The sequence below is a fragment of the Scyliorhinus canicula genome, chromosome 15 (assembly GCF_902713615.1).
Source record: "Scyliorhinus canicula chromosome 15, sScyCan1.1, whole genome shotgun sequence".
Taxonomy (NCBI): Eukaryota; Metazoa; Chordata; class Chondrichthyes; order Carcharhiniformes; family Scyliorhinidae; genus Scyliorhinus; species Scyliorhinus canicula.
In genome coordinates this window covers 4,770,217-4,793,640 of record NC_052160.1, presented here as the reverse complement: position 1 = coordinate 4,793,640, position 23,424 = coordinate 4,770,217, and the positions used below count along the sequence as shown (strand labels likewise).

Genomic DNA, 23,424 nt, shown 5'->3' with positions numbered 1-23,424 from the left:
TATTCATTCTTCACTCCGTGGCCCGCTCTAAGCACAACAGAAACACAGTTGGAACTTAACACATACAAAACACCTTTATTCAGCATGAATCTAACTCCACGTTTTACCTTTCTAATGTTTGCCGATACAAATATAAATCCCTTAAAACTACCTTTGTTTTTGCTAACAACTGCCTTTGTGTTGCCCAACTGTCAAAATTGGACAACACAAATGGATGAACCAAACCTTCCTCAAATTAAACATTGGGAAGACCAAAGCAATTGGTTTCAAACATTAGCTGTGTTCCCGACCCATCAATACCCATCGCTTTGCCTGGCAACTCTCTGAGGCTGAACCACACCCTTTACAACATTGATGTTGCACTTGGCCTTCAAGTTAAGCTGCTAACTCCAGGAAGAACATCCACCTCAGTAATATCACCTGTATCAGCATATCTGCAGCTGAAACCCTTGTCCATGTTTTTGATACCTCCAGAGTTAACTATTCCAATGATCTTCTGGCCAGTTGCTCACCTTCTTCCCTCTGCAAACGTGAACTGAAAATTAAGCAACAACACAATTTAAAAATTATTTTCTTTGACGCTACCATGACAGCTAGGAAGACTGACAGGGTGAAATAGAGAAGGAGCCCAATTCCATGTTCCTGGAATGCTTTGGGACAAATACTTTTTCAACAGAGGCCAGGACAGAGTCTCCTCTCTCTCTGCTGACTGGAAATGAAGGTTCAGTACCTGGTCGTCGTGAGTCCACAGCTCAAAGCTGTTCATGTTTGGATTCTACTTTTAAGCAAATTAGCAGATTTGGTTATTATATAAATAACTAGTAATGAGGAATGGAATATTTTTTTCATTCAATCAGGGTGCTTCATGAGATGAGCTGAAATAGTGGTCAGAAAAGTTGGAAAACGTGGGTTCAGTAATGAAAAGTCTTAGTTTGCTGAATACATGACTGACCAAGAACTTCGGAAGACTTTTGTTTTGGTCCCTGTAAATAAGTAATGAAATGAAAATGAAAATGAAAATCGCTTATTGTCACGAGTAGCCTTCAATGAAGTTACTGTGAAAAGCCCCTAGTCGCCACATTCCGGCGCCTGTCCGGGGAGGCTGGTACGGGAATCGAACCGTGCTGCTGGCCTGCTTTAAAAGCCAGCGATTTAGCTCAGTGAGCTAAACCAGCCCCAGATGAATTCTTGGTGATCAGACGCACTTATTGAGAGTTGGTTGGCAATTGTTGCCTTGATGAGTGGACCCAGTGGGACATCAACCCCCAACTTCCTCACGGACTGAACTCCCTCCCAGACTAAGCCCCCTCCAGGAATGAGCCCCCTTCAGGACTGAGTCCCTCCAAGACTGACCCTCCCCCCTGGGTGCGACTCCAGCCCCCTGCCCCAGGTCTGACTTCTGCCTGCCCCCCCCGAGTCTAACCAATCCTTCCCCCATTCCCTAAACTATAACTTATCTACTCCCTGTAAGTTGTTCCTTTAAACCTCCTCTTCACAGCAGCTAGTGCTGTAAAAAGGGGCAGTAAGTTAACTCTCTGCACCCCAGTTACTCCACGCCGATGCTTGCTGGGTGCGAACTTCACTGCTCCTATCTTTCCCAGACTGAGTGAGGAAAGTTGTGCGAGACGGGGGCTTCGGAATCCCAACATGGATAAATCCATCGGGAGGGGCAATCTCCGGCAGATTGCCCTGACCTCGAACCTATTCCTGACCTTCCCGTTTTGCTGCACAGGAACCTTCCTTCTTTTCCAACAGCCCATTTATGGGGCGATGATGGCGGACTGGTAATGTCACTGGACTAGTAATCCAGAGGTTAAGGTCCTGGGGCCATGGGTTCAAATCCCACTTGTGGCAATTAGTGGAATTTAAATAAACCTGGAATATAATGAACTATAACCGATCCTCGCAGAAACCCATCTGGTTCACTAGTGCTGCTTTCGGGAAGGAAATCTGTCGACCTTGCCTGGTCTGGCCTCTATGAAAATGAAATGAAATGAAAATCGCTTATTGTCACAAGTAGGCTCCAAATGAAGTTACTGTGAAAAGCCCCTAGTCGCCACATTCCGGCGCCTGTTCGGGGAGGCTGGTACGGGAAATGAACCGTGCTGCTGGCCTGCCTTGGTCTGCTTTAAAGGCCAGCTATTTAGCCCTGTGCTAAACCAGCCCCTATGTGACTCCAGATCCACAGCAATGTGGTTGACTCTGAAATAGCCTCTGAAATGGCCACACAAGTCATTCAGTCCAAGGGTAGGGGCAGGCAGCCAATGCTGAGCCGGGTAGGGGCGGGCAGCCGATGCTGAGCCGGGTAGGGGCGGGCAGCCGATGCTGAGCCAGCCAGGGCCACCCACATCCTGTGAAAGAACATAAGAAAAAATAAATAAAACCCATCACATGTGCGCCCAGCTTCAGAGATACTGGACTTGAAAGGTTTGGGGGAACTCTGCTGATCCCACCCCCACCCCCTCCCTCCCCATAGATGCTGCCAGAGCTGGTGAGTGTTGCTAGAGCTTTCTCCCATTGTGTTATCTTCCCCAATATGGGGACACAGGCACAGGAGAACAGGGGTGATGTGGGAGACATGAGTCTCCCTGGTCTGGGTGTGTTTCAGGGAGGTGGGTGGTACAGATGCTGGGTCTGCCCCTGCTACATCCTACACATGCGCACTGGCCAGCAGCCCTTTGCAAAAGCGCTGACATCAGCGAGGGGAGGTGGGTGGCAGGATGGAGTGAGAGAGAGAGGGAGCAGAGAGAGAGAGAGAGCAGAGAGAGCAGCGCTGCCCACACACACTCACAAAGCCACAGCAGCAGCAGCAGCATGGAGCTGAAAGCCTCACCCACAGCATCCCTGGACAGCCGGAGCTCACTGAGGAGCTACGGGGCAGTGCAGGAGACAGAGTGGAACAGACTGACCGCAGCCCAAGGCAAGTACTCGCTTCCCAGCTGCTGGGGGAGGGTGGCAGCTTGCTGCCTGGGGGTGGGGGCAATAGGTGTGATACAACCTGGGGTGGGCAGGAGAGGCAGGTTGCATCGCTATCCCTGTACAATCCAACAGCAATCTCTGATCTCACCTTCCCCCTGAGTGCCAGAGATAGTCACAGCGGGGATAGATGATACAGAGAGAGTGAGCATTACAGCAGAGGACTGTGCCTCAATGAACAGGGGTAGGGGGGTAGGAAAAGCTTCCCCAGCACTGTAGTCAAATACTCCTTTCCCAAGCAGACAGTCTAAGGTGCAGATTTTAAGTTGCAGTGTACAAATGCAATTATTCTGATGGGTTGATTTTGCAACAACAAAGCCACATTTTGACGCTAATTTGGGCAAAATGTTGGATTCTTTACCCATCATATCCACACACACACACACACACACATATCCAAGTTAGATTGACAATTTTAAAAAAAATCACAGTGGAGATTGCTAAATGTTCTGTTACATCTGACACGACAATGCCACCTGGGAATGGGTTTTAGATTTGGGGGTTTTGCTGACTAAGATTGTACAAAACCTTCCCCCAGGGTAGTTGCTTCAATAGAATATTTATTGCATTTAAAGTGAAGTAGAAACAAACAAAGATTGCCGGAAATACACATCAGGACCACCAGCATCTGTAAAAGGACAGGTTAACATTCCGGGGTTAGATATTCCCAGTGCTCATGAGGAATACAATATGGTCATGCCAACATGGAAACTGAAATTTTGCACAAACTTATTCTGATAATTGAAATGAGCTCATTAATTTCCATCACCCGGTTCACGTTATGTAATAGTAAAACGGTCGAAGCATTCAGCAACATCGGGTGATGAGAGGCATACCTGAGTCAACAATTATTAGTCCATTTAAAATGCTGGCACACTTCATGAATAATCCAGCTCCACGGTCAAATCCCTGCTGTATCCCGGGGCACAATACATACATAAAACAAAATAGTAACCAAATTATTGTTGAGTGACATTGTGCAGTTGTTTGGTCCAGAGCAGCTTGATAGAACAACAATAGAGTTTACTTTAAGACAGTTGTTTTGCAAAGGTTTGCAGAACAATGAATTTCTCTGCACAAAATCAAACATTGCATCTCTAAGATTGCCAGCTTGAATGATTCCACATCCTTCTAGAACCCAGTGTAATAGAAATATAGGGAGGAAATTATTGCTAACGCTAATCCATAAATTACCATACTGCTTATTTACATGAAATCGAATCTTATGCAAGTGTAATTTTTTTCAAAAGTGGATGTATTTTGAATTGCCTGCACATGATATTGAATTTTACATTAGGTGGATTCCTGTGTAACTTTCTCAATAAGGGTAGCACGGTGGCGCAGTGGTTGGCACTGCTGCCTCATGGCGCCGAGGACCCGGGTTTTATCCCGGCCCCGGGTCACTGTCTGTGTGGAGTTTTCACATTGCCTGCGTGGGTCTCAACCCCACAACCCAAAGATGTTCTGGGTAGGTGGATTGGCCACGCTAAATTGCCCCTTAATTGGAAATTTAAAAAAAAACTTTCTCAATAAACCATTCAAATAAAATTAAGTGTAATACCTTAAATCTAGTGTATAGTAGATCTCTAACAAAGCGTTATTTTTGCCTAAGGCCCAGTGTTTGCGTGGGTTTCGCCCCCACAACCCAAAGATGTGCAGATTAGGAGGATTGGCCACGCTAAATTGCCTCTTAATTGGAAAAAATGAATTGGGTACTCTAAATTAAAAAAAAAATTTTTTTGCCTGAGGTGACTTTATCTACATGTCCCTACCCAAACAGTTTGATTAAAGTAAAATTATTGCAGCTCCCCCCCTAATATAGTCTGCAGTGTTAGACAATGCTGAATGTTGCGACTGGCAATGACCAATTGTTTCACACATTCAATCTGGATCAAATGAAAATTTCTGGTCAAGTATCATTTTGTAACATGCTGAGGAAATGCACACACAGACCTAGTCAGTTTTTAATATAGTCTTATCTCAGATGGAAATTCACTTCCTTGTAATATATTGATGTAATAATCACATTTTGCCATCTAGATATTTGAATAGAAAAATGCTAATTTATAGCACAGAAGGAGGCCATCTGTTGCTGACCACTAAGAAGCTAATCAGCCTAATCCCATTTGTGCTAACCAATAAGGAGCTCTCCCGCTTACTCCCACTTTCCAGCTATTGGTCATTAACCCAGTAGGTTACAGGTCTTCAAGTACATATCCTTTTTCAGAACACACTGATGATTTCTGCCTCCACCATCCTTGCAGCTAATTCCAGACCCCAACCATCATCTCAGCATTCAAAATGCCTAAATAAAATGGAATAATCTTTCTTTTTTATGCTGCAATTGTATAAGGTGTTAGTGAGGCCACACCTGGAGTATTGTGTTCAGTTTTGGTCTCCTTACCTGAGAAAGGACGTACTGGCACTGGAGGGTGTGCAGAGGAGATTCACTAGGTTAATCCCAGAGCTGAAGGGGTTGGATTACAAGGAGAGGTTGAGTAGACTGGGACTGTACTCGTTGGAATTTAGAAGGATGAGGGGGGATCTTATAGAAACATTTAAAATTATGAAGGGAACAGATAGGATAGATGCGGGCAGGTTGTTTCCACTGGCGGGTGAAAGCAGAACTAGGGGGCATAGCCTCAAAATAATGGGAAGTAGATTTAGGACTGAGTTTAGGAGGAATTTCTTCACCCAAAGGGTTGTGAATCTATGGAATTCCTTGCCCAGTGAAGCAGTTGAGGCTCCTTCATTAAATATTTTTAAGGTAAAGAAAGATAGTTTTTTGAAGAATAAAGGGATTAAGGGTTATGGTGTTCGGGCCGGAAAGTGGAGCTGAGTCCACAACAGATCAGCCATGATCTCATTGAATGGCGGAGCAGGCTCGAGGGGCCAGATGGCCTACTCCTGCTCCTAGTTCTTATGTTCTTAGGGAGGCTGGTTACCTCATTGGCTGGGTGGCTCATGTGTGGTTCGGAATAATGCCAACGGCATGGGTTTGCTTCCTGCTCCAGCTGGGATACACTTGGAGGCTGCCGCCTTACCCAGCCCCTGAGAGTGGAAGGCAGTGGCAAACTGCCACTGATGAAAACTGCCAAGAAGACGGCCCAGGATGAAGTATTGATTGATTCACAGATTAATAGCCGTTTACAGCACCATGGGAGCCATTCGACCCACCCTGTCCATGCCAGTCGACAAAGATCTGATTACACCAGTCCCATTTTCCAGTGCTTTGCCCATAACTTTGGCAGTCATGGCAGCGCACATGAATATCTAAATGCTTATTGAATGTTACGAGAGTTTCTGACTCCAACAGCCCTTTCAGGAAGGAGTTCCAGACCCACACTACCCTCTGGGTGAAAGAGCAGCAGCAGACAATGAGCTAAGAATATCCCTCTGGGCAGAGGGAATGGAATCTATTTTACATATAATCGGAAACAGATAATCAGTAACAAAGCCAAGGAACATATTTATATGATTTGTTTAAGTCATTAATGGTGAAAGCACTCACACAAGTGGCTCAAGTCCCACTTCTGAGACTGGAGTACAAAAATCAAAGTTAACTCCCCAGGGAAGTGCTGACCAATGTTCCCCCTAAGCTGCTTGGCAGTGCAGCAACTCAAACGGCCTCGCGCAAGCTTGGCACAAGTTGGCTCCTTTAAATTAACCATAAGTTAAAAGATAACAGTGGCGCACACTTAAACAACTCGCCCACGCATCTGAAATATATTGGCGGGAATGTTGGTACTAAGGGAGCGTTGCACTGTGGGAAGTACCGGCTATTTACGAAGGCCCCGTCTTCTCAACCTTGCCCCTCGCCTGAGGTGTGGCGATCCTCAGGTTCAATCACCACCAGTCAGCTCCCCCCCTCCCTCAAAGGGGAAAGCAGCCTATGGTCATCCAGGACTATGGTTACATTACTTATATTTTACCTGTAGGAAGTGCCATCTGTCAAATGAGATGTTAATCTGAGGCCCAGTCGTCTCTTTCAAGTAGATGTAAAAAGATCCCAATGCTATTATTTCTAAAAAGCTGAGGAATCATCCCTGGCGTCCCAGCCAAAATTTAACTCTCAACCACAATCTCCAAAAGCGATAATCTGATCATTATCACATTACTGAAAAGCGCCTTGGGACATTGAGATCTTGCAAGGCACAAGTCTTTTCTTTCTTGATAACATTTCTTATTCACTTCCCTCAGTGATGATATATATAAAAGCAAAACTCGAACATTATCTCTTTTTAAAATAAATTTAACGTACCCAATTCATTTTTTCCAATTAAGGGGCAATTTAGCCTGGTCAATCCACCTACCCTGCACATCTTTGGGTTGTGGGGGTGAAACCCACGCAAACACGGGGAGAATGTGCAAACTCCACACGGACAGTGACCCAGAGCCGGGACCGAACCTGGGACCTCGGCGCCATGAGGCAGCAGGGCTAACCACTGCGCTACCGTGCTGCCCAAAACTCGGAACATTATCAACAGTCAGCTGGTGGTTTTAATCGTGTGTTTTGAATAGGTCTATATTTTTGCCAATTGCACTCATTGTTTCTGATAAGAACATCAATTTACGTTAGCAACTTCTGCTTTGTACCAGTCAGTAAGAAGCGACAGTACATCGCAGTACACAGTTATATGATGAAGCAGGCAAAGTACCTTTATTACTTCAAAAAGTAACTGAATGGTCATTTTCAGCACAGTGGTTAAGAAAATATGCTTCCTTGCCTAGACTTTGAAAATGCAAGTTGCTGTGGAGCAAGATATCCACAATTTGCACACTTCTTACAACAGATATTAATGTCAGAGAAATTCCCAAAAGTGGTTGTGAGGAAGACATCGAGACCAGGGTGCTTTGGCAGAGATGGTCTATTGCTCGCAACTCCTCCGCTCGAACACAATCTCCTCCTTGTGCTTGCTGACACTTCTTTATATACATATATGAGTATTATTAACTAATCAATACCAACACCTGTTCACTTTACTACCTTAAAGTACAAGGGATTTAACATCCATGAACAGAACCTATTGGATACTAACAGTTAATAACATGGACACAAAGCAATAACAGACATCAGGAAGATGCAGCCATACTGGTCAAATGGGAAGACACATGACATGTGAAAATGAATGTAAAAAGTGTGAAGTGATTCATTTAGATAGGGAGGATGAGAGGTAATATAAACTCAGTGGTATAATTCTAAAGGGAGTGCAGGAATGGAGAGAGAGCTGGTGGACAGATCATTGAAAATGGCAGGAGATGTTAAAAACGTACAGGATTGAGATTTTCTTAAGAGCACGATTAAGTTCAAAAACAAGGATGTTATGCCAAACTGGCCCGAGCTGGAGTAGTGTGGCCAATTCTGGGCACTACATTTTTGGAAGGATGCCAAGACCTTGGAGAGGAGATTTACCAAACTGGATACAGGGATTTAAGACTTCTGCTATGTGGAGAGATTAGAGAAGCTGGGGTTTTTCCCCTTAAGAGCAGAGAAAGTTAAGGGGAGATTTGATGGTGCTCACAGCCATGAAATGTTTTGGTGAGTAAGTAAAGAAAAAGTGTTTCCAGAGGCAAAATGATTGATAACCAGAGGTCATAGATTTGAGGCAGTTGGCAAAATGGCGAGAGGCGTCATGAGGAACAAAATGACTAAGTGTGTTGTCATGATCTAGAATGTACTGCCAGAAAGATGATCAATAATAATAATAATCTTTATTGTCACAAGTAGGCTTACATTAACACGGCAATGAAGTTACTGTGAAAAGCCCCTAGTCGCCACATTCCGCCGCCTGTACACGGGGAGAATTCAGAATGTTCAATTCACCTAACAAGCACGTCTTTCGGGACTAATGGGAGGAAACCGGAGCACCCGGAGGAAACCCACACAGACACGGGGAGAATGTGCAGACTCCACACAGACAGTGACCCAAGCCGGGAATCGAACCTGGGACCTTGGAGCTGTGAAACAACAGAGCTACCCACTGTGCTACCATGCAGCCCAAGCAGATCCCATAGTGACTTACAAAAGGAAATTGTTTTGATATCTGGAAAGGAAAGAGTTAAAGGACTGAGGGAAAGAGCAGGGGAGTGGGGCTAATTGGACAGCATTTTTCAAGAGCAGGTATAGTTAGGATGGGCCAAACGATTACCTTCCAAGTTATATTGTTCTATGATTTTATGAGATCTGATATAAATACAACAAGTGTGTCAAAAACATTCAGCTTAAAGGGCATGTGTATTAGCCATTACAGCAAAGGCTGAAATCTGAGCATGATTGAGAGATAAATATTCCAGATTTTGTAAAGAATCTTTAAAAAGGTTAGGGGAATTGGTAAAGGAGCAGTATTGATAAAATACACAATTACTGCCGTGGAAAGTAGCGATCTCAGTAAAGCTGATTTAACAACTCAAACAGTGTAGGCCACTAATGGGCAACCTAGGCTGGTGTGTGATCCTCCTTCTACTCTGTGAGCCACAAGATCAAAATCAGCCTTGTTCACTAACCATGACCCCGTGAATAAGACTCGATACGTTTTAGACACGCCGAATATTTCATGACGAGCTGTGGAAAATGGTTAATTATTTATATATTGATAGAATTCTCAGCAACTTCAAATGGTAAAAACAGCAGGTATCTGCTGTCCTTCAAGATGTTACCAGTCTTGGGTTTGGTAGGTATTGTCTGAGGAGCCATGGTGAGTTCCTGTAGTACATCCTGTAGTTGGTACTCATGGCTTCCATTGTGCATCGCTGGTGGAGGAGGTTGTGGAAGGGGTGCCAGTCAAGCGGGGCTACTTTGTCCTGGATGGTGCCGAGCTTCTTGAGTGTTGTTGGAGCTGCATTCGTCCAGGGAAGTGACTTGCAGATGGTGAAGAGGCTTTGGAATTGAGTTACGTGCCACAGGATTCCTAGCCCCTGACCTGGAGTTTGATTTCTCGGTGTCAGTTCAAAGATACTGCTTGATAATGTTTGTTTGGTAAGGGTACCGAGGGATCTGGAACAAAGGCAGGTGGTAAGTACAGTCGAGGTACAGCGTAACGATGAGCAGCCTCAAGGTTCCTATATTAAAATCCTTGCATTGATAACATCAATGTGCTTCCAGATTGAACACTTCCGTTACAGTTACTTATTCCTAATTAGTTGGAGCAGCACGGTAGCATAGTGATTAACACAGTTGCTTCACAGCTCTAGGGTCCCAGGTTCGCTTCCCAGCTGGGTTACTGGCTATGCGGAGTCTTCACATTCTCCCCGTGTCTGCGGGGTTTCCTCCGGGTGCTCCGGTCTCCTCCCACAGTCCAAAGATGTGCGGGTTAGGCAGATTGGCCATGTTAAATAGCCCTTAGTGTTCAAAAAGGGTAAGTGAGTATTACTGGGATACGGGGATAGGGTAGATATGTGGGCTTGAGTAGAGTGCTCTTTGTAAGGGCCGGTGCAGACTGGATGGGCCGAATGGCCTCCTTCTGCACTGTAAATTCTATGATACAACTATGAGTTTTCATGTTATTTCCTTTTTGTTATATATGATTCAAACTATTTTGATAGCACGCTAATGTCTGGAATTGGCAACTATTGTAAAGGTTGTTGCTTATAATTTTTCTATTGTAAAGCATAACACAGTATGTAATTATTATTGACTCATGGTGTTTTAATGTGGAGTTACAGAGTGTTGGTTGCTTTGGCAGTTTTGTATTGCAGTGCTGATCGTCAACAAAAATATGGTTAACTCTTTAGCGACCCAAATAGCAAATAATTCTCCATTTTTGTGTGCATGGCAAATTGAGATTTCTTTTCAGGGATTGCAAACACAAATATTATTCCAAATTATAGTACCAGGTTCTCTTGGGATTGTATTGCATTGCTCTGTCTGTCTAAGGCAATTGTTGAGAATTTTTTTCACAGTTGTTTCTTTTGTTGTTTCTACTAAAGTTGTAGATGGCATACTTAATTTTGGGTGCTACCGTGTCGCAGTGGTTAACACTGCTGTCTGACAATACCGAGGACGGGTTCAATCCTGGCCCCGGGTTATTGTCCATGCGGAGTTTGCACATTCTCCCCGTGTCTGCGTGGGTCTCACCCCCACAACCCAAAGATGTGCAGGGTAGGTGAATTGGCCATGCAAAATTGCCCCTTAATTGGGAAAAAAAATAATTGGGTACTCTAAATTTATATTTAAAAAAGTATACTTAATTTTTCATCATAGAATCATAGAATCCCTACAGTGCAGAATGAGGCCATTCAGCTGTCTGAAAGAGCACCCTACCTTGGCACACGTCCTCACCCTATCCCGTAACCCAGTAACCCCACCTAACCTTTTGGACACTAAGGGGGAATTTATCATGGCCAATCTCCTAAACTGCACATCTTTGGACTGTGGGAGGAAACTGGAGCACCCGGAGGAAACCCACGCAGACACAGGGAGAAGGTACAAACACCACGGTAGCACAGTAGCATTGTGGATAGCACAATGGCTTCACAGCTCCAGGGTCCCAGATTCGATTCCGGCTTGGGTCACTGTCTGTGCGGAGTCTGCACATCCTCCGCGTGTGTGCGTGGGTTTCCTCCGGGTGCTCCGGTTTCCTCCCACAGTCCAAAGATGTGCAGGTTGGGTGGATTGGCCATGATAAATTGCCCTTAGTGTCCAAAATTGCCGTTAGTGTTGGGTGGGGTTACTGGGTTATTGGGATAGGGGGAGGTGTTGACCTTGGGTAGGGTGCTCTTTCCAAGAGCCGGTGCAGACTCGATGGGCCGAATGGCCTCCTTCTGCACTGTAAATTCTATGATCTATGACCACACAGACAGTTCTTGGGAATCGAACCTGGGTCCTTGGCACTTTGAGGCAGTAATGCTAACCACTGTGCCACTGCATCGCCCCACATAATCCCTTAATAATCACCATATAATTTCTTACCAATGTTGATTTACGTGGCCTCATGATTGGCCCAAAGTACATAGAACCTTTACTCCAAAACTTTAACTGGTGATTAGTATTCGTGACAATCATGGTGGCCTTATTTACTATCGATCCCAACACTTCATTAAGTACACAGGTACATAGGGGAGGCAGCATCATAGTGGTATTGTCAGTGAACAACTAACCCAGGCGAATGCTCTGGAGACCTAGGTTTGAATCCCACCATGGTAGATGGTGAAAGGTGAAATAAGAAGAAAATTTAGAATCAAAAGTCTCACGATTACCATGGAACGGTTGTTGTAAAAACCATCTGGTTCACTGATGTCCTTGAGGGAAGGAAATCTGCCGTCCTTACCTGGTCTGGCCTACATGTGACTCCAGATCCACAGCGATATGGTTGACTCTTAAATGGCCCTTGTCCCATGAATGAATACCAAAAAGAGTCTGTGCGTGCAATCTTCATGAGAAATTAATAAAATGTTCTGTTTACTGCAAATGGAATTCCCCATTCACTAACTGTAGCTTTAAGCTCAAGCACCACTTATTTGAATATAAAGCTCTTGGCCTGTTTCTATTTATTTGGGCAAAATTTTAAAATATTTTGAGCCATTGATCACATGATTTTTCTTAACCCTGCCTTTGAGACATTTCCAGACAATCGGTGGAAGCATGTGTACCTTCAATTCTGGTTTTGGTTTATTTTGTCATTCAAAATGTTAAACCAAAACTTACGTCTCATTCATACATTGAAACTTTCCAGTTCTTTATCTCTAAAGATGTGTTGGTTTCTCACACTAAGTATTATCCATGATATTTTGGGTGCCAAAATAAGCTTTTTGGATTTATTATTAAATAACGTATGAATATTTATTGTGTTGATCATGTAGAATTTCTGAAATCCTGCCTCAGTGTTGCAGAGGTTTATCTAACTTAATTATTTTGATGTTACAAACACCATGAAAATACAACATATTTGTCACGGATAGTTTTTTTTTCCCTATGCATCTTGCACACACGATTAGATTTATAAGGTTGTATCTGTATTTTGTTTTTTGCATGTTTCCTGTTTTTTGAATACATACCTTGATTTCTATTAATATTCTGCTCCATTTTTGACTTTCAGAATCAACAAACTTAGAATTCAGCTGAAAAGTGACAATGATTGTGGGCGCGATTTAATGGCAATGAAATAGAGTGCTGTTTTGGGTGCGCTTAGCAGGGGTTTTCCCCCAGCCCTTGCAGCCCGAGAACGACCCCACTATTAAAATTTTAAAAAAATAAAAAATTGCTTATTGTCACGAATAGGCTTCAATGAAGTTACTGTGAAAAGCCCCTAGTCACCACATTCCGGCGCCTGTCCGGGGAGGCTGGTACGGGAATCGAACCGTGCTGCTGGCCTGCTTGGTCTGCTTTAAAAGCCAGCGATTTAGCCCAGTGAGCTAAACCAGCTTCATTTTCGGTCCTTGGCGCGGAGCGCACCACTGAGGCCCCACTGAGCCTCAATTCCTGCACTAACAAGCTGAGCTTACCAGTGTAGGAAGAGATCGGGCCCCCATCCCCCCCATCCCCACCGCAGTCTCCGGACCCCCGGTGCCCCAATTTGCACACATCCCGCCTCGTCGGGGAAGGGCACAACCTGGGCCTGAGACCCAGCAAGGGCAAGGTGCCACTTGGGCCCCTTGCCACTGTGAGACTGGCTCCCTGGCAGTGCCCAGATGGCATCTTGAGCACCAGGGTACCACCCTGCCCAGAGCCCTGGGGGGTCCTGTTCATCTAGGAGACTCCCTCCCCAAATGCCGGTACGCCTGGTGCATCGTTGTGCAAACCAATGCCAAACGGTGCCCGCTTGAGGTCTCCGAGGCAAGACTGTTAGGTACTGTGCCTTGAGTAACTGACATGAACATATTTATGTGAGCTTAGCTGCGCAGTTAAATATGCAAATCTGGACCCCGCCCATTGAGGCCTCTCATGAGATTAAAAAAAAAATTTAATTTAGAGTATCCAATTCTTTTTTTTCCCAATGAAGGGGCAATTTAGCGTGGCCAATCTGCCTAACCTGCATGTCTGTTGGGCTGTGGGGGTGAAACCCAAGCCGCAAACATGGGGAGAAAGTGCGAACTCCACACGGACAGGACTGGGTTTCGAACCTGGGACCTCAGTGGCGTGAGGCAGCAGTGCTAACCACTGTGCCACCGCGCTGCCCTCCTCTCATGAGACTTACCGTCCTCGTCACGTCCCGAGTCAGTGGGACAAAGCTGTGAGATCACATCCTTTATGTTCCAAAATAAGTTCACAATTTCAAGACTGCCATGTCAAAACATATTTTATAATCAAAAATATCTTTATACAATATTGCCCATTATGTTAATATCGAATTTGCTTTTAACACATTCAGTTATTTAATTAGTATTAAAATGAGGAGACTTTAAATACTTCATTGAGCTTTTAATTGCTAATGCCTTTTATATGTGATGCTTTTGAGCTTCTCATTGTTATTTGATGGCCTTTTTGTTTTGTGCAGTGTTTCCGTTTAGTGTTTACACTCGAGAAGGCTATTTAAACCACGTGTAGTCTCTGTACACCTTTTATCAGAAGAACGATCTGTCTGCTTAAGTTACAAAGACTGATGAGCTGAATGGAAAGAAATGGCGAACTGACATTTGTATTAACTTCCTGTAACTTCAGAATATTGGAAAGGGCGAGGGAGGTCTTGTGGCACAGTGGATGTCCCAAACTCTGGACCAGGTGATCTAGGTTCAAGTCCAACACCAGGACTTGTCGGCCACGGAGGGAGATTTGCAATGTGGTTCAATGGGATAATCAGCTTGGGGATCCTTCCACCATTACCCCACAGGGTAAAAGGTGTGTGAAGATAGGCTTAAAGAATCTGAAAGAGCTCTCCTTCCAATGAGTTACTTTTGAAACCTAGCCACTGTTATACACACAATCACAACCACCAACGTTGCACACAAACAACAAATAAACAAATAAGGGGCGGTTCTCCGGCCATGTTGCGCCTGGCGCAAATCCCGCTATGTTGAGAGAATTCCGGGAGAGGCCCGAAATGGGATTTGCGCTCGGTGTTAAATAGTTTCTGATGCTCCCGGCCCACTCCAGCTGGTGTGATCAGGATCTCACCCAGACTAGTGAGATTAAAATTGAGCTGGAGGGGGCTAGGTTGGGGCTATTCCCAGAATGGGATCATTTTGGCTCTGTGAAGCCTTGAGCCTGTTTTCTTTCATGTTTAACACCTTGCTGCAGCTTGTCTGCCCAAACATCCTCTCACAGGACAGAGCATTCTAAAGCCTATCTGTCCTAAAGCCCTCTCACAGGACAGAGCCATTCTGCGGCCTGTCTGTTCTAAAATCCTCACAGGACACAGCCATTCTGCAGCCTGTTTGTCCTAAAACCCTCACAGGACACAGCCATTATGCAGCCTGTCTGTTCTAAAACCCTCTCACAGGACAGAGCCATTCTGCAGCCTGTCTGTCATAAAACCCCCTCACAGGACACAGCCATTCTGCAGCCTGTCTGTTCTAAAATCCTCACACGACAGAACCATTCTGCAGCTTGTTTCTTGGAGAAACATTTTACACCGGAGGACGGGTTGCTGGGGGAACGGCGTAGTTTGCAGGCCAAACTTGACTTGTTGACCACCAGAAAGGCGGAGACACAGTGGAGGAGGTCGCACGGTGCGGTATTTGAGTATGGGGAGAAGGCGAGCAGGATGTTGGCGCATCAGCTCCGCAGGCGAGATGCGGCTAGGGAAATTGGTGGAGTGACGGACAGCGGTGGGAATGTAGTACAGAAGGGGACAGAAGTAAATGGGGTCTTTAGGGACTTCTACGAGGAACTGTACCGGTCAGAACCTCCGATGGGGAGAGGGGGGATGGAGAGCTTCATGAACAGGCTATGGTTCCCAAGGGTTCAAGAGGAGCTGGTAGAGGGGCTGGGGGCGCCGATAGAGTTGGAGGAGCTAGTCAGGGGGATTGGACAAATGCAGTCAGGTAAGGCGCCGGGGCCGGACGGGTTCCCGGTGGAATTTTATAAAAAGTATGCGGATCTGGTGGGTCCCCTGTTGGTGCGAGCCTTCAATGAGGCATGGGAGGGGGGGGGCTTTGCCCCCGACGATGTCGTGGGCACTGATCTCTCTGATCCTGAAGCGGGATAAGGACCCCTTGCAGTGTGGATCATACAGGCCAATCTCGCTCCTCAATGTTAACGCTAAGTTGCTGGCGAAGATCCTGGCCACCAGGATAGAGGACTGTGTGCCAGGGGTGATACACGAGGATCAGACAGGATTTGTCAAGGGACGGCAGCTCAACACAAATGTGCGGAGACTGCTAAATGTTATTATGATGCCGGCAGTGGAGGGGGAGGCGGAGATAGTGGTGGCGCTGGATGCGGAGAAAGCGTTTGATAGAGTTGAGTGGGGGTACCTGTGGGAGGTGCTGGAGCGGTTCGAATTCGGGGAGGGATTCATCAAATGGGTGAGGCTGCTCTACGCGGCTCCGATGGCAAGTGTAGTTACCAATGGAAGGAGATCGGAGTACTTCAGGCTCTACCGTGGGACCAGGCAGGGGTGCCCCCTGTCCCCCTTGCTCTTTGCATTGGCGATTGAACCTTTGGCTATGGCGTTGAGGGAGTCAGGGAGATGGAGGGGTCTGGTGCGGGGTGGGGAGGAACATCGTGTATCGCTGTATGCGGACGACCTGCTGTTGTATGTGGCGGATCCAGTAGGGGGAATGCCGGGAATGATGGAGCTGTTAGCGGAATTTGGGGGCTTCTCGGGCTATAAGTTAAATTTAGGCAAGAGTGAGGTATTTGTAGTACACCCGGGTGATGAGGAGGAGGGAATTGGGAGACTCCCATTTAAGAGGGCAGTGAAGAGTTTCAGATACCTGGGGGTGCAGGTGGCCAGGAGTTGGGGGACTCTCCATAAGCTTAATTTTACCAGGTTGGTGGAGCAGATTGAGGAGGAATTTAAAAGGTGGGACATGGTGCCGCTATCGCTGGCGGGCAGAGTGCAGTCCGTCAAAATGACGGTTCTCCCGAGGTTCTTGTTCCTCTTTCAGTGTTTGCCCATCTTTTTCCCTAGGGCCTTTTTTTAGAAGGGTGACTTGCAGCATCATGAGCTTTGTTTGGGCGCATGGGACCCCGAGGGTGAAGTAGGTCTTCTTGGAGCGGGGTAGAGATGGGGGGGGGGGCTGGCGTTATCCAATCTCTCGGGGTATTATTGGGCGGCCAATGTGTCGATGGTGCGCAAGTGGATAATGGAGGGGGAGGGGGCAGCATGGAAACGGATGGAGAGGGCGTCCTGTGGAGATACAAGCCTGGGGGCCCTGATAACGGCGCTGTGGCCACTCCCTCCTACGAGGTATACCACGAGTCCGGTGGTGGCGGCTACCCTCAAGATTTGGGGGCAGTGGAGGCAACATAGGGGAGAAGTGGGGGGCTCGATGGAGGCTCCGTTAAGGAGGAACCATAGGTTCATCCCAGGGAACATGGATGGGGGATTTCAGGGTTGGCACAGAGCGGGCATCAGACAGCTGAGGAACCTGTTTATCAACGGGAGGTTTGCGAGCCTGGGGGAGTTGGAGGAGAAATTTGGGCTCCCCCCGGGGAACATGTTCAGGTATCTGCAGGTAAAGGCATTTGCTAGGCGGCAGGTGGAGGGATTCCCTTCGCTTCCTGCGAGGGGGGTGAGCGACAGGGTGCTTTCGGGGGTCTGGGTCGGAGAGGGGAAGATATCTGATATCTACAAGGTTATGCAGGAGGCGGAGGAGGCGTCAGTAGAGGAGCTGAAAGCTAAGTGGGAGGGGGAACTGGGGGAACAGATCGAAGACGGGACATGGGCTGATGCTCTGGAGAGGGTTAATTCTTCCTCTTCGTGTGCCCGGCACTGGAGGAGTTCTGGAAGTGGGTGGTGAGGACAGTGTCGAGGGTGGTGGGATCCAGGGTCAAGCCAGGATGGGGACTCGCGATTTTTGGGGTTGGGGTGGAGCTGGGAGTGCAGGAGGCGAAAGAGCCGGTGTGCTGGCCTTTGCGTCCCTAGTAGCCCGGCGAAGGATCTTGCTACAATGGAAGGACGCGAGGCCCCCAAGCGTGGAGACCTGGATCAATGACATGGCGGGTTTTATTAAGCTAGAGAAGGTCAAATTCGCCCTGAGAGGGTCGGTACAAGGGTTCTTTAGGCGGTGGCAACCTTTTCTCGACTTTCTGGCTCAACGATAGGGTACAGGGACAGTAGCAGCAGCAACCCGGGGGGGGGGGGGGGGGGGGGGGGGGGGGGGGGGGGGGGGGGGGGGGGGGGGGGGGGGCGGACAATGACTATGTTTGTTTATTTAATTTTAATTTATTTTTAAGTTCTTCTGTTGTTCATTGGGGTTGGGGGGTGGGGGATGTGATACATGCGTCGATACGGTCTGGGGGTGTTACAGTTGTTATGGGTTATTTTGTTGCATTTCATTGTTTGTCGTTATGTTTTATATTTTCTGTAAAAAATTCCAATAAAAATTATATTAAAAAAAAGATAATGGGGAGGGGGAGTTGGGTCACCCTGATGCCTGTGTGTGGGGGGGGTAATGACTTGAACATTTAGTGGTGGGGAGGAGAATTCTGCCCCAGCTTTTTTCCCGCTGTTACCAGACTCCTGAATGGCCCTCGTATAGACTGAACTGATATTTCTCTGCAGCTTCTCTGCAGCTACAGCACTACACTCCGTATATTTCACCCAATATCTGTGTCTATGTATATACTTTGTGTGTTTATGTATGTCCTATGTTTTTTCAAGTATGGAATGATCTGTCTGGACTGTACGCAGAACAAAACTTTTCACTGTACCTCAGTACAGGTGACAATAAATCTAAATCTAATAGAAAGATTTTTTTAAAGGCTCCAAATTTTGCTAAATAAACTAAATGCAAACTAAATAAATGACTAAATCTGTAAAAAGTGCTTTGATTCCTTTGTGATCTGGGCAGGTGAAACATTCTCAGGGAAGTCACCATTGCTAAATTATTTGAGTAAGCCATAAATAGCATTGTGGAGTACAATTTAATTGTGCCTCTTGAGTTAGCATACTGATCTAATATGGAGCCAGACGTCACACAATTGCATGAAATTAGTGCTCCTGCCTCCCAGTCGAAGTGGCTATGTTCCGAATTTGAGCTGCAGTGTACACACCATAGGCTCCCACTTGTTTTTGCTTGTAGAGAATCAGAATGCCATTGTGTACCTCTCGGAGAATCAGCAAAGATTGGGGCAATAAGGAAACCATTTGACCCTCCTCTCAGCAAAGCAACAAGGCCTGGGAAGAATTTTAGTGAAGACTTAGAAAAAAGGCCTTCCTCAACATCCTTGCGAAAATAACTTTAAAAGATTAATTCAGAAACCTCTCACTGTGAATACACAGTGGAGCGGATTTGGTATTTGCGCCGTAAAGGCAGCATTATAGGTTTCAGGTGGATTGCGGCTACATGTGAATTTTGGTTACGTGTGAATTACAGCCTTCATTTTAAGCAATCTGATTTAGAATGTAACAGAGCAAGAGAACGACTGCTTCAATCTAATAGTGATTGATGATGCTCAAATTATTTTGAATTATTTTGGGGAAGAAAATATTCCGTTTGCTGCTTAGTATGTGCGAATTGGTGAAACTGGTTTGATTTGGTACCAGTCAACATTAGTGGGCCAATAGCCCGTGACACATGCAATAAAGATGGTTTTGGTTGATAGGCATGGCTAGAGTTTGGAATGTTTCCAGTTCATTTACTGTGGCTTCACTGTGTGTCCACACTTCCAGATCAACTTGACATCATCTCGATGGCTGACTTGACCATGATACCTGATGAAATTGAAATAGAAATGACACGAATACAGCGGCTTCGAGAGGTATTGGTCAGGAGGGAATCGGAACTCCGATTTATGTAGGTATTTGGACGTTTAATTCACTATGAAACCGTGTGAATAATGGCTGTATTGTTTGTCCACAGCATTCTGTGCACAGTGTTTTAAGGTGTGTTAACACTGAGATGCAGCATCTTCTTTATTCGTACTTCATTTAAAGATTTTACTGCTTTATATCCGCAAAACAGAATTTTTAAAAAATTTAGAGTACCCAATTATTTATTTTTTTTGTTTGTTTGCTTTTTGCAATTAAAGGGCAATTTACCATGGCCAATCCTCCTAACCTGCACATCTTTGGGTTGTGGGGGTGAAACCCATCCAGACACGGGGAGAATGTGCAAACTCCTCACGGACAGTGACCCAGGGCCGGGATTCGAACCCGAGCCCTCAGCACCGCAGTCCCAGTGCTAACCACTGCGCCACCGTGCTGCCCTGCAAAACAGCATTTTAAATAGATAGTTTAATGGTGCCGTGTTTTCAGTGTCAAGTTACTTACCGTGAAATGCTAGAACGTGAGATCGCTACTGTAGTACATAATGTTTGACATACTCAGTACTGAATGGATCCCAGCAATTTCCCTAAATAGAACCAAGTTAAAGAAATTAACTGTTGAACGTGATGAATTGTATCAAAATGTACTTTTACGGGTGGCATGTGGCGCAGTGGTTAGCACTGGGACTGCGGCGCTGAGGTCCCAGGTTCGAATCCCGGCCCTGGGTCCCTGTCCGTGTGGAGTTTGCACATTCTCCCCGTGTCTGCGTGGGCTTCACCCCCACAACCCAAAGATGCGCAGGTTAGGTGGATTAGCCACGCTAAATTGCCCCTTAATTGGAAAAAGAAAATTTGGTACTCTAAATTTATGAAAACAAATTTAAAAATATGTACTTTTAAAAAAAATGCTCAAACAAATAAGCAAAAGGTGCTTTAGGCGTACGGTTTGAACATAGTTACTTTGCTTACTGATGCGTTTATGCCTCATATGTGTCAGATTAAGGGGGCGAGCGCCGAAATGAGGAGGGATTTCTTTACTCAGAGGATGGTGAATCTTTGGAATTCTCTGCTCCCGAGAACTGTGATAGCTCAGTCACTGAGTATGTCCAAGATTGAGTTCGATAGGTTTCTACATGTTAAAAACACCACGGGATACGGGGATAGTGCAGGAAAATGGTGTTGACGGAAAGGATCAGCCACAATCTCATTAAATGGCGAATTGGCTTCGAAGGGCTGAATGGCCTCAGCTTGCTCCTCTTTCTTATGTTCTTACATCAAGTCACGCTGTTCTTTATTCTGACTGAAGCAGCTAAATTTAACATTGATGTATTTTTACCTCATCACTAACGAATAGGTTGACATATAATTAGAATCTTGAAATTTAACCTTCACAAATGGTCAGATTTTGTCATTCTAGTTGAAAGCAGACCTTAAATTGGCACAGATGTCTACTTGTACGTATAAGCCTAGACTTATTTAGTTTATTAAAAAAAAAATTTAGAGTTCCCAATTCATTTTCTCCAATTAAGGGGCAATTTAGCGTGGCCAATCCACCTACACTGCACATAACGTAAGAACTAGGAGCAGGAGTCGGCCATCTGGCCCCTCCAGCCTGCTCCGCCATTCAATGAGATCATGGCTGATCTTTTGTGGCCTCAGCTCCACTTTCCGGCCCGAACACTATAACCCTTAATCCCTTTATTTTTCAAAAAACGATCTATCTTTATCTCAAAAACATTTAATGAGGGAGCCTCAACTGCTTCACTGGGCAAGGAATTCCATAGACTCACAACCCTTTGGGTGAAGATGTTCCTCCTAAGCTCAGTCCTAAATATACTACCCCTTATTTTGAGGCTGCACTTCTTTGGGTTGTGGGGACGAAACCCACGCAAACACGGGGAGAATGTGCAAACTCCACACGGACAGTGACCCAGAGCCGGGATCGAATCTGGGACCTCGGCGCCTTGAGGCAGCAGTGCTAACCACTGCGCCACCGTGCTGGCCCTAGCCTTATTTAGTTGTCATAAATAGTAACCACATGGTGTCGTAAAGCCTCTGTTAAGGAATTTGATAAGCATTCGTAGAGTAACATCACTCTCAATAAATTCCAGACCACGTTTTTGCTTCATTCATGAATATTTTATTTCTTGAAAATATTAATCGGCAGAAAAGACACAATTATAGGATTTCAGCTCTTTATCAGTGTTGACCAGTCGTTACGACCACCTAGGCTAGTGCAGGGTCAATTCCAGTTTCATTTGACCCTGAGTTGTGACACAATTGAAATTAACAAATTAATTCTTAGAACAACACCCAAAGTCTTTGGCTGCTCAATAAGTACGTCACCAGGTTTGTAAATTTAAACACAATTAATATTTATTAATAACAATAACAGGCACCAACTACAACTGATTAACTATTCTAGTTCCTAAGCCTCCTCTTTAACTTGCCCCACCCTCTACACATACATAAGACGGACAAACACAGAGGGGAAAGAGGGGTGTAAAGGAAAATATAAGAGAAGTTAAAAGGATAATAGTCTCTTTTGCAGATGGAGTCTTCCAGTCCACCTTTTTTCAGTCTAAACCTCTAGTTGGAATTTTAAGTTTACAGTCTGTAATGGTTTTCACTGTTGATTAATCCAGGTCTCAACAGCTCTCTGCAGATTCAGAAAACAGCAGCTCGGCAATATTTCTGTAGAGAGAGGGAGAGACAGCCACTCACAGCTCCTCCTCTTGTTATCCAGAATCTGACTTCCCAATCCTAGGGGCGCAATTCCCCCCCCCCCCCCCCCCCCCCCCCCCACCACGCCGGGAGGGAGAATCGCGGGGGCGCCGGGAGAGTCCCGCCACGCCGCCCCGGCACCCGCATGTGATTCTCCCGCCTCCCCAAATCGGCACTGTGACATTTATGGCTGGCCGCTCGGAGAATTGCCACTTGCCGTTTGCAATGGGCGAGCGGCGATTCTCCGGCCCGGATGGGCCGAGCGGCCTGCCCAATACGCCGTGTTCCCGCTGGCGCCGACCACACCTGGTCACTGCCGGCGTGAACAACGCGGGAACTCTGCAGGGGCGGCCTGTGGGGTGGGGGATCCAGCACCCGGGGGGGGGGGGGTGCTCAAAAGGGGTCTGGCCCACGATTGGTACCCACCGATCGGCGGGCTGGCCTCTCTGAAGGAGGCATTCCTTTCCTCCGCCACCCCGCAAGATCGCTCCGACATTTCTTGCGGGGCACCCGCGGGGAGGACGGCAACTGCGCATGCGCGGGTGATGTCATTTACGTGGCGCTGGCCGCATAATTTACATGGCGCCAAGGCCAGGCGCGCGTAAATGACGCGGCGCCGCTCCTAGCCCCCCGGGGGTGGGAGAATAGAAGGCGAGGAGCGGCCTCCGATGCCGGAGTGAAACACTCCAGTTTTCACTCCGGCATCGGCACTTAGTCTCCCGTTGGGAGAATCCCGCCCTAGGTTCTCCAAAAACCATCCAACAAGGTTTGGACCCAATCACCGCCTGTCGCCAGGCAGAATATGACCTTTTGTCAATTCTTTGGCCACCGGCCAAACAATCAAACTGAATCCCTCCGATCTCTCGGGTGCCAGAAGGTCTGAGTTTTTTCTGTTCAGAAGCTAAACCTCCAAT

The 23,424-nt window shown here is 46.3% G+C and overlaps 1 protein-coding gene across 1 annotated transcript in view; it reads left to right on the top strand.

The window, feature by feature from the left end:
* Positions 1 to 2,689: 2,689 nt before the first annotated feature.
* bmerb1 (bMERB domain containing 1) overlaps positions 2,690 to 23,424 on the top strand; it is a 104,303-nt gene continuing 83,568 nt past the window's right edge. Inside the window, exons 1-2 of the mRNA XM_038820742.1 lie at positions 2,690 to 2,920; positions 19,692 to 19,815. Of these exons, the coding sequence (XP_038676670.1) occupies positions 2,815 to 2,920; positions 19,692 to 19,815 (230 nt within the window). The 5' untranslated portion in view covers positions 2,690 to 2,814. The remainder of the gene's footprint in view (positions 2,921 to 19,691; positions 19,816 to 23,424) is intronic.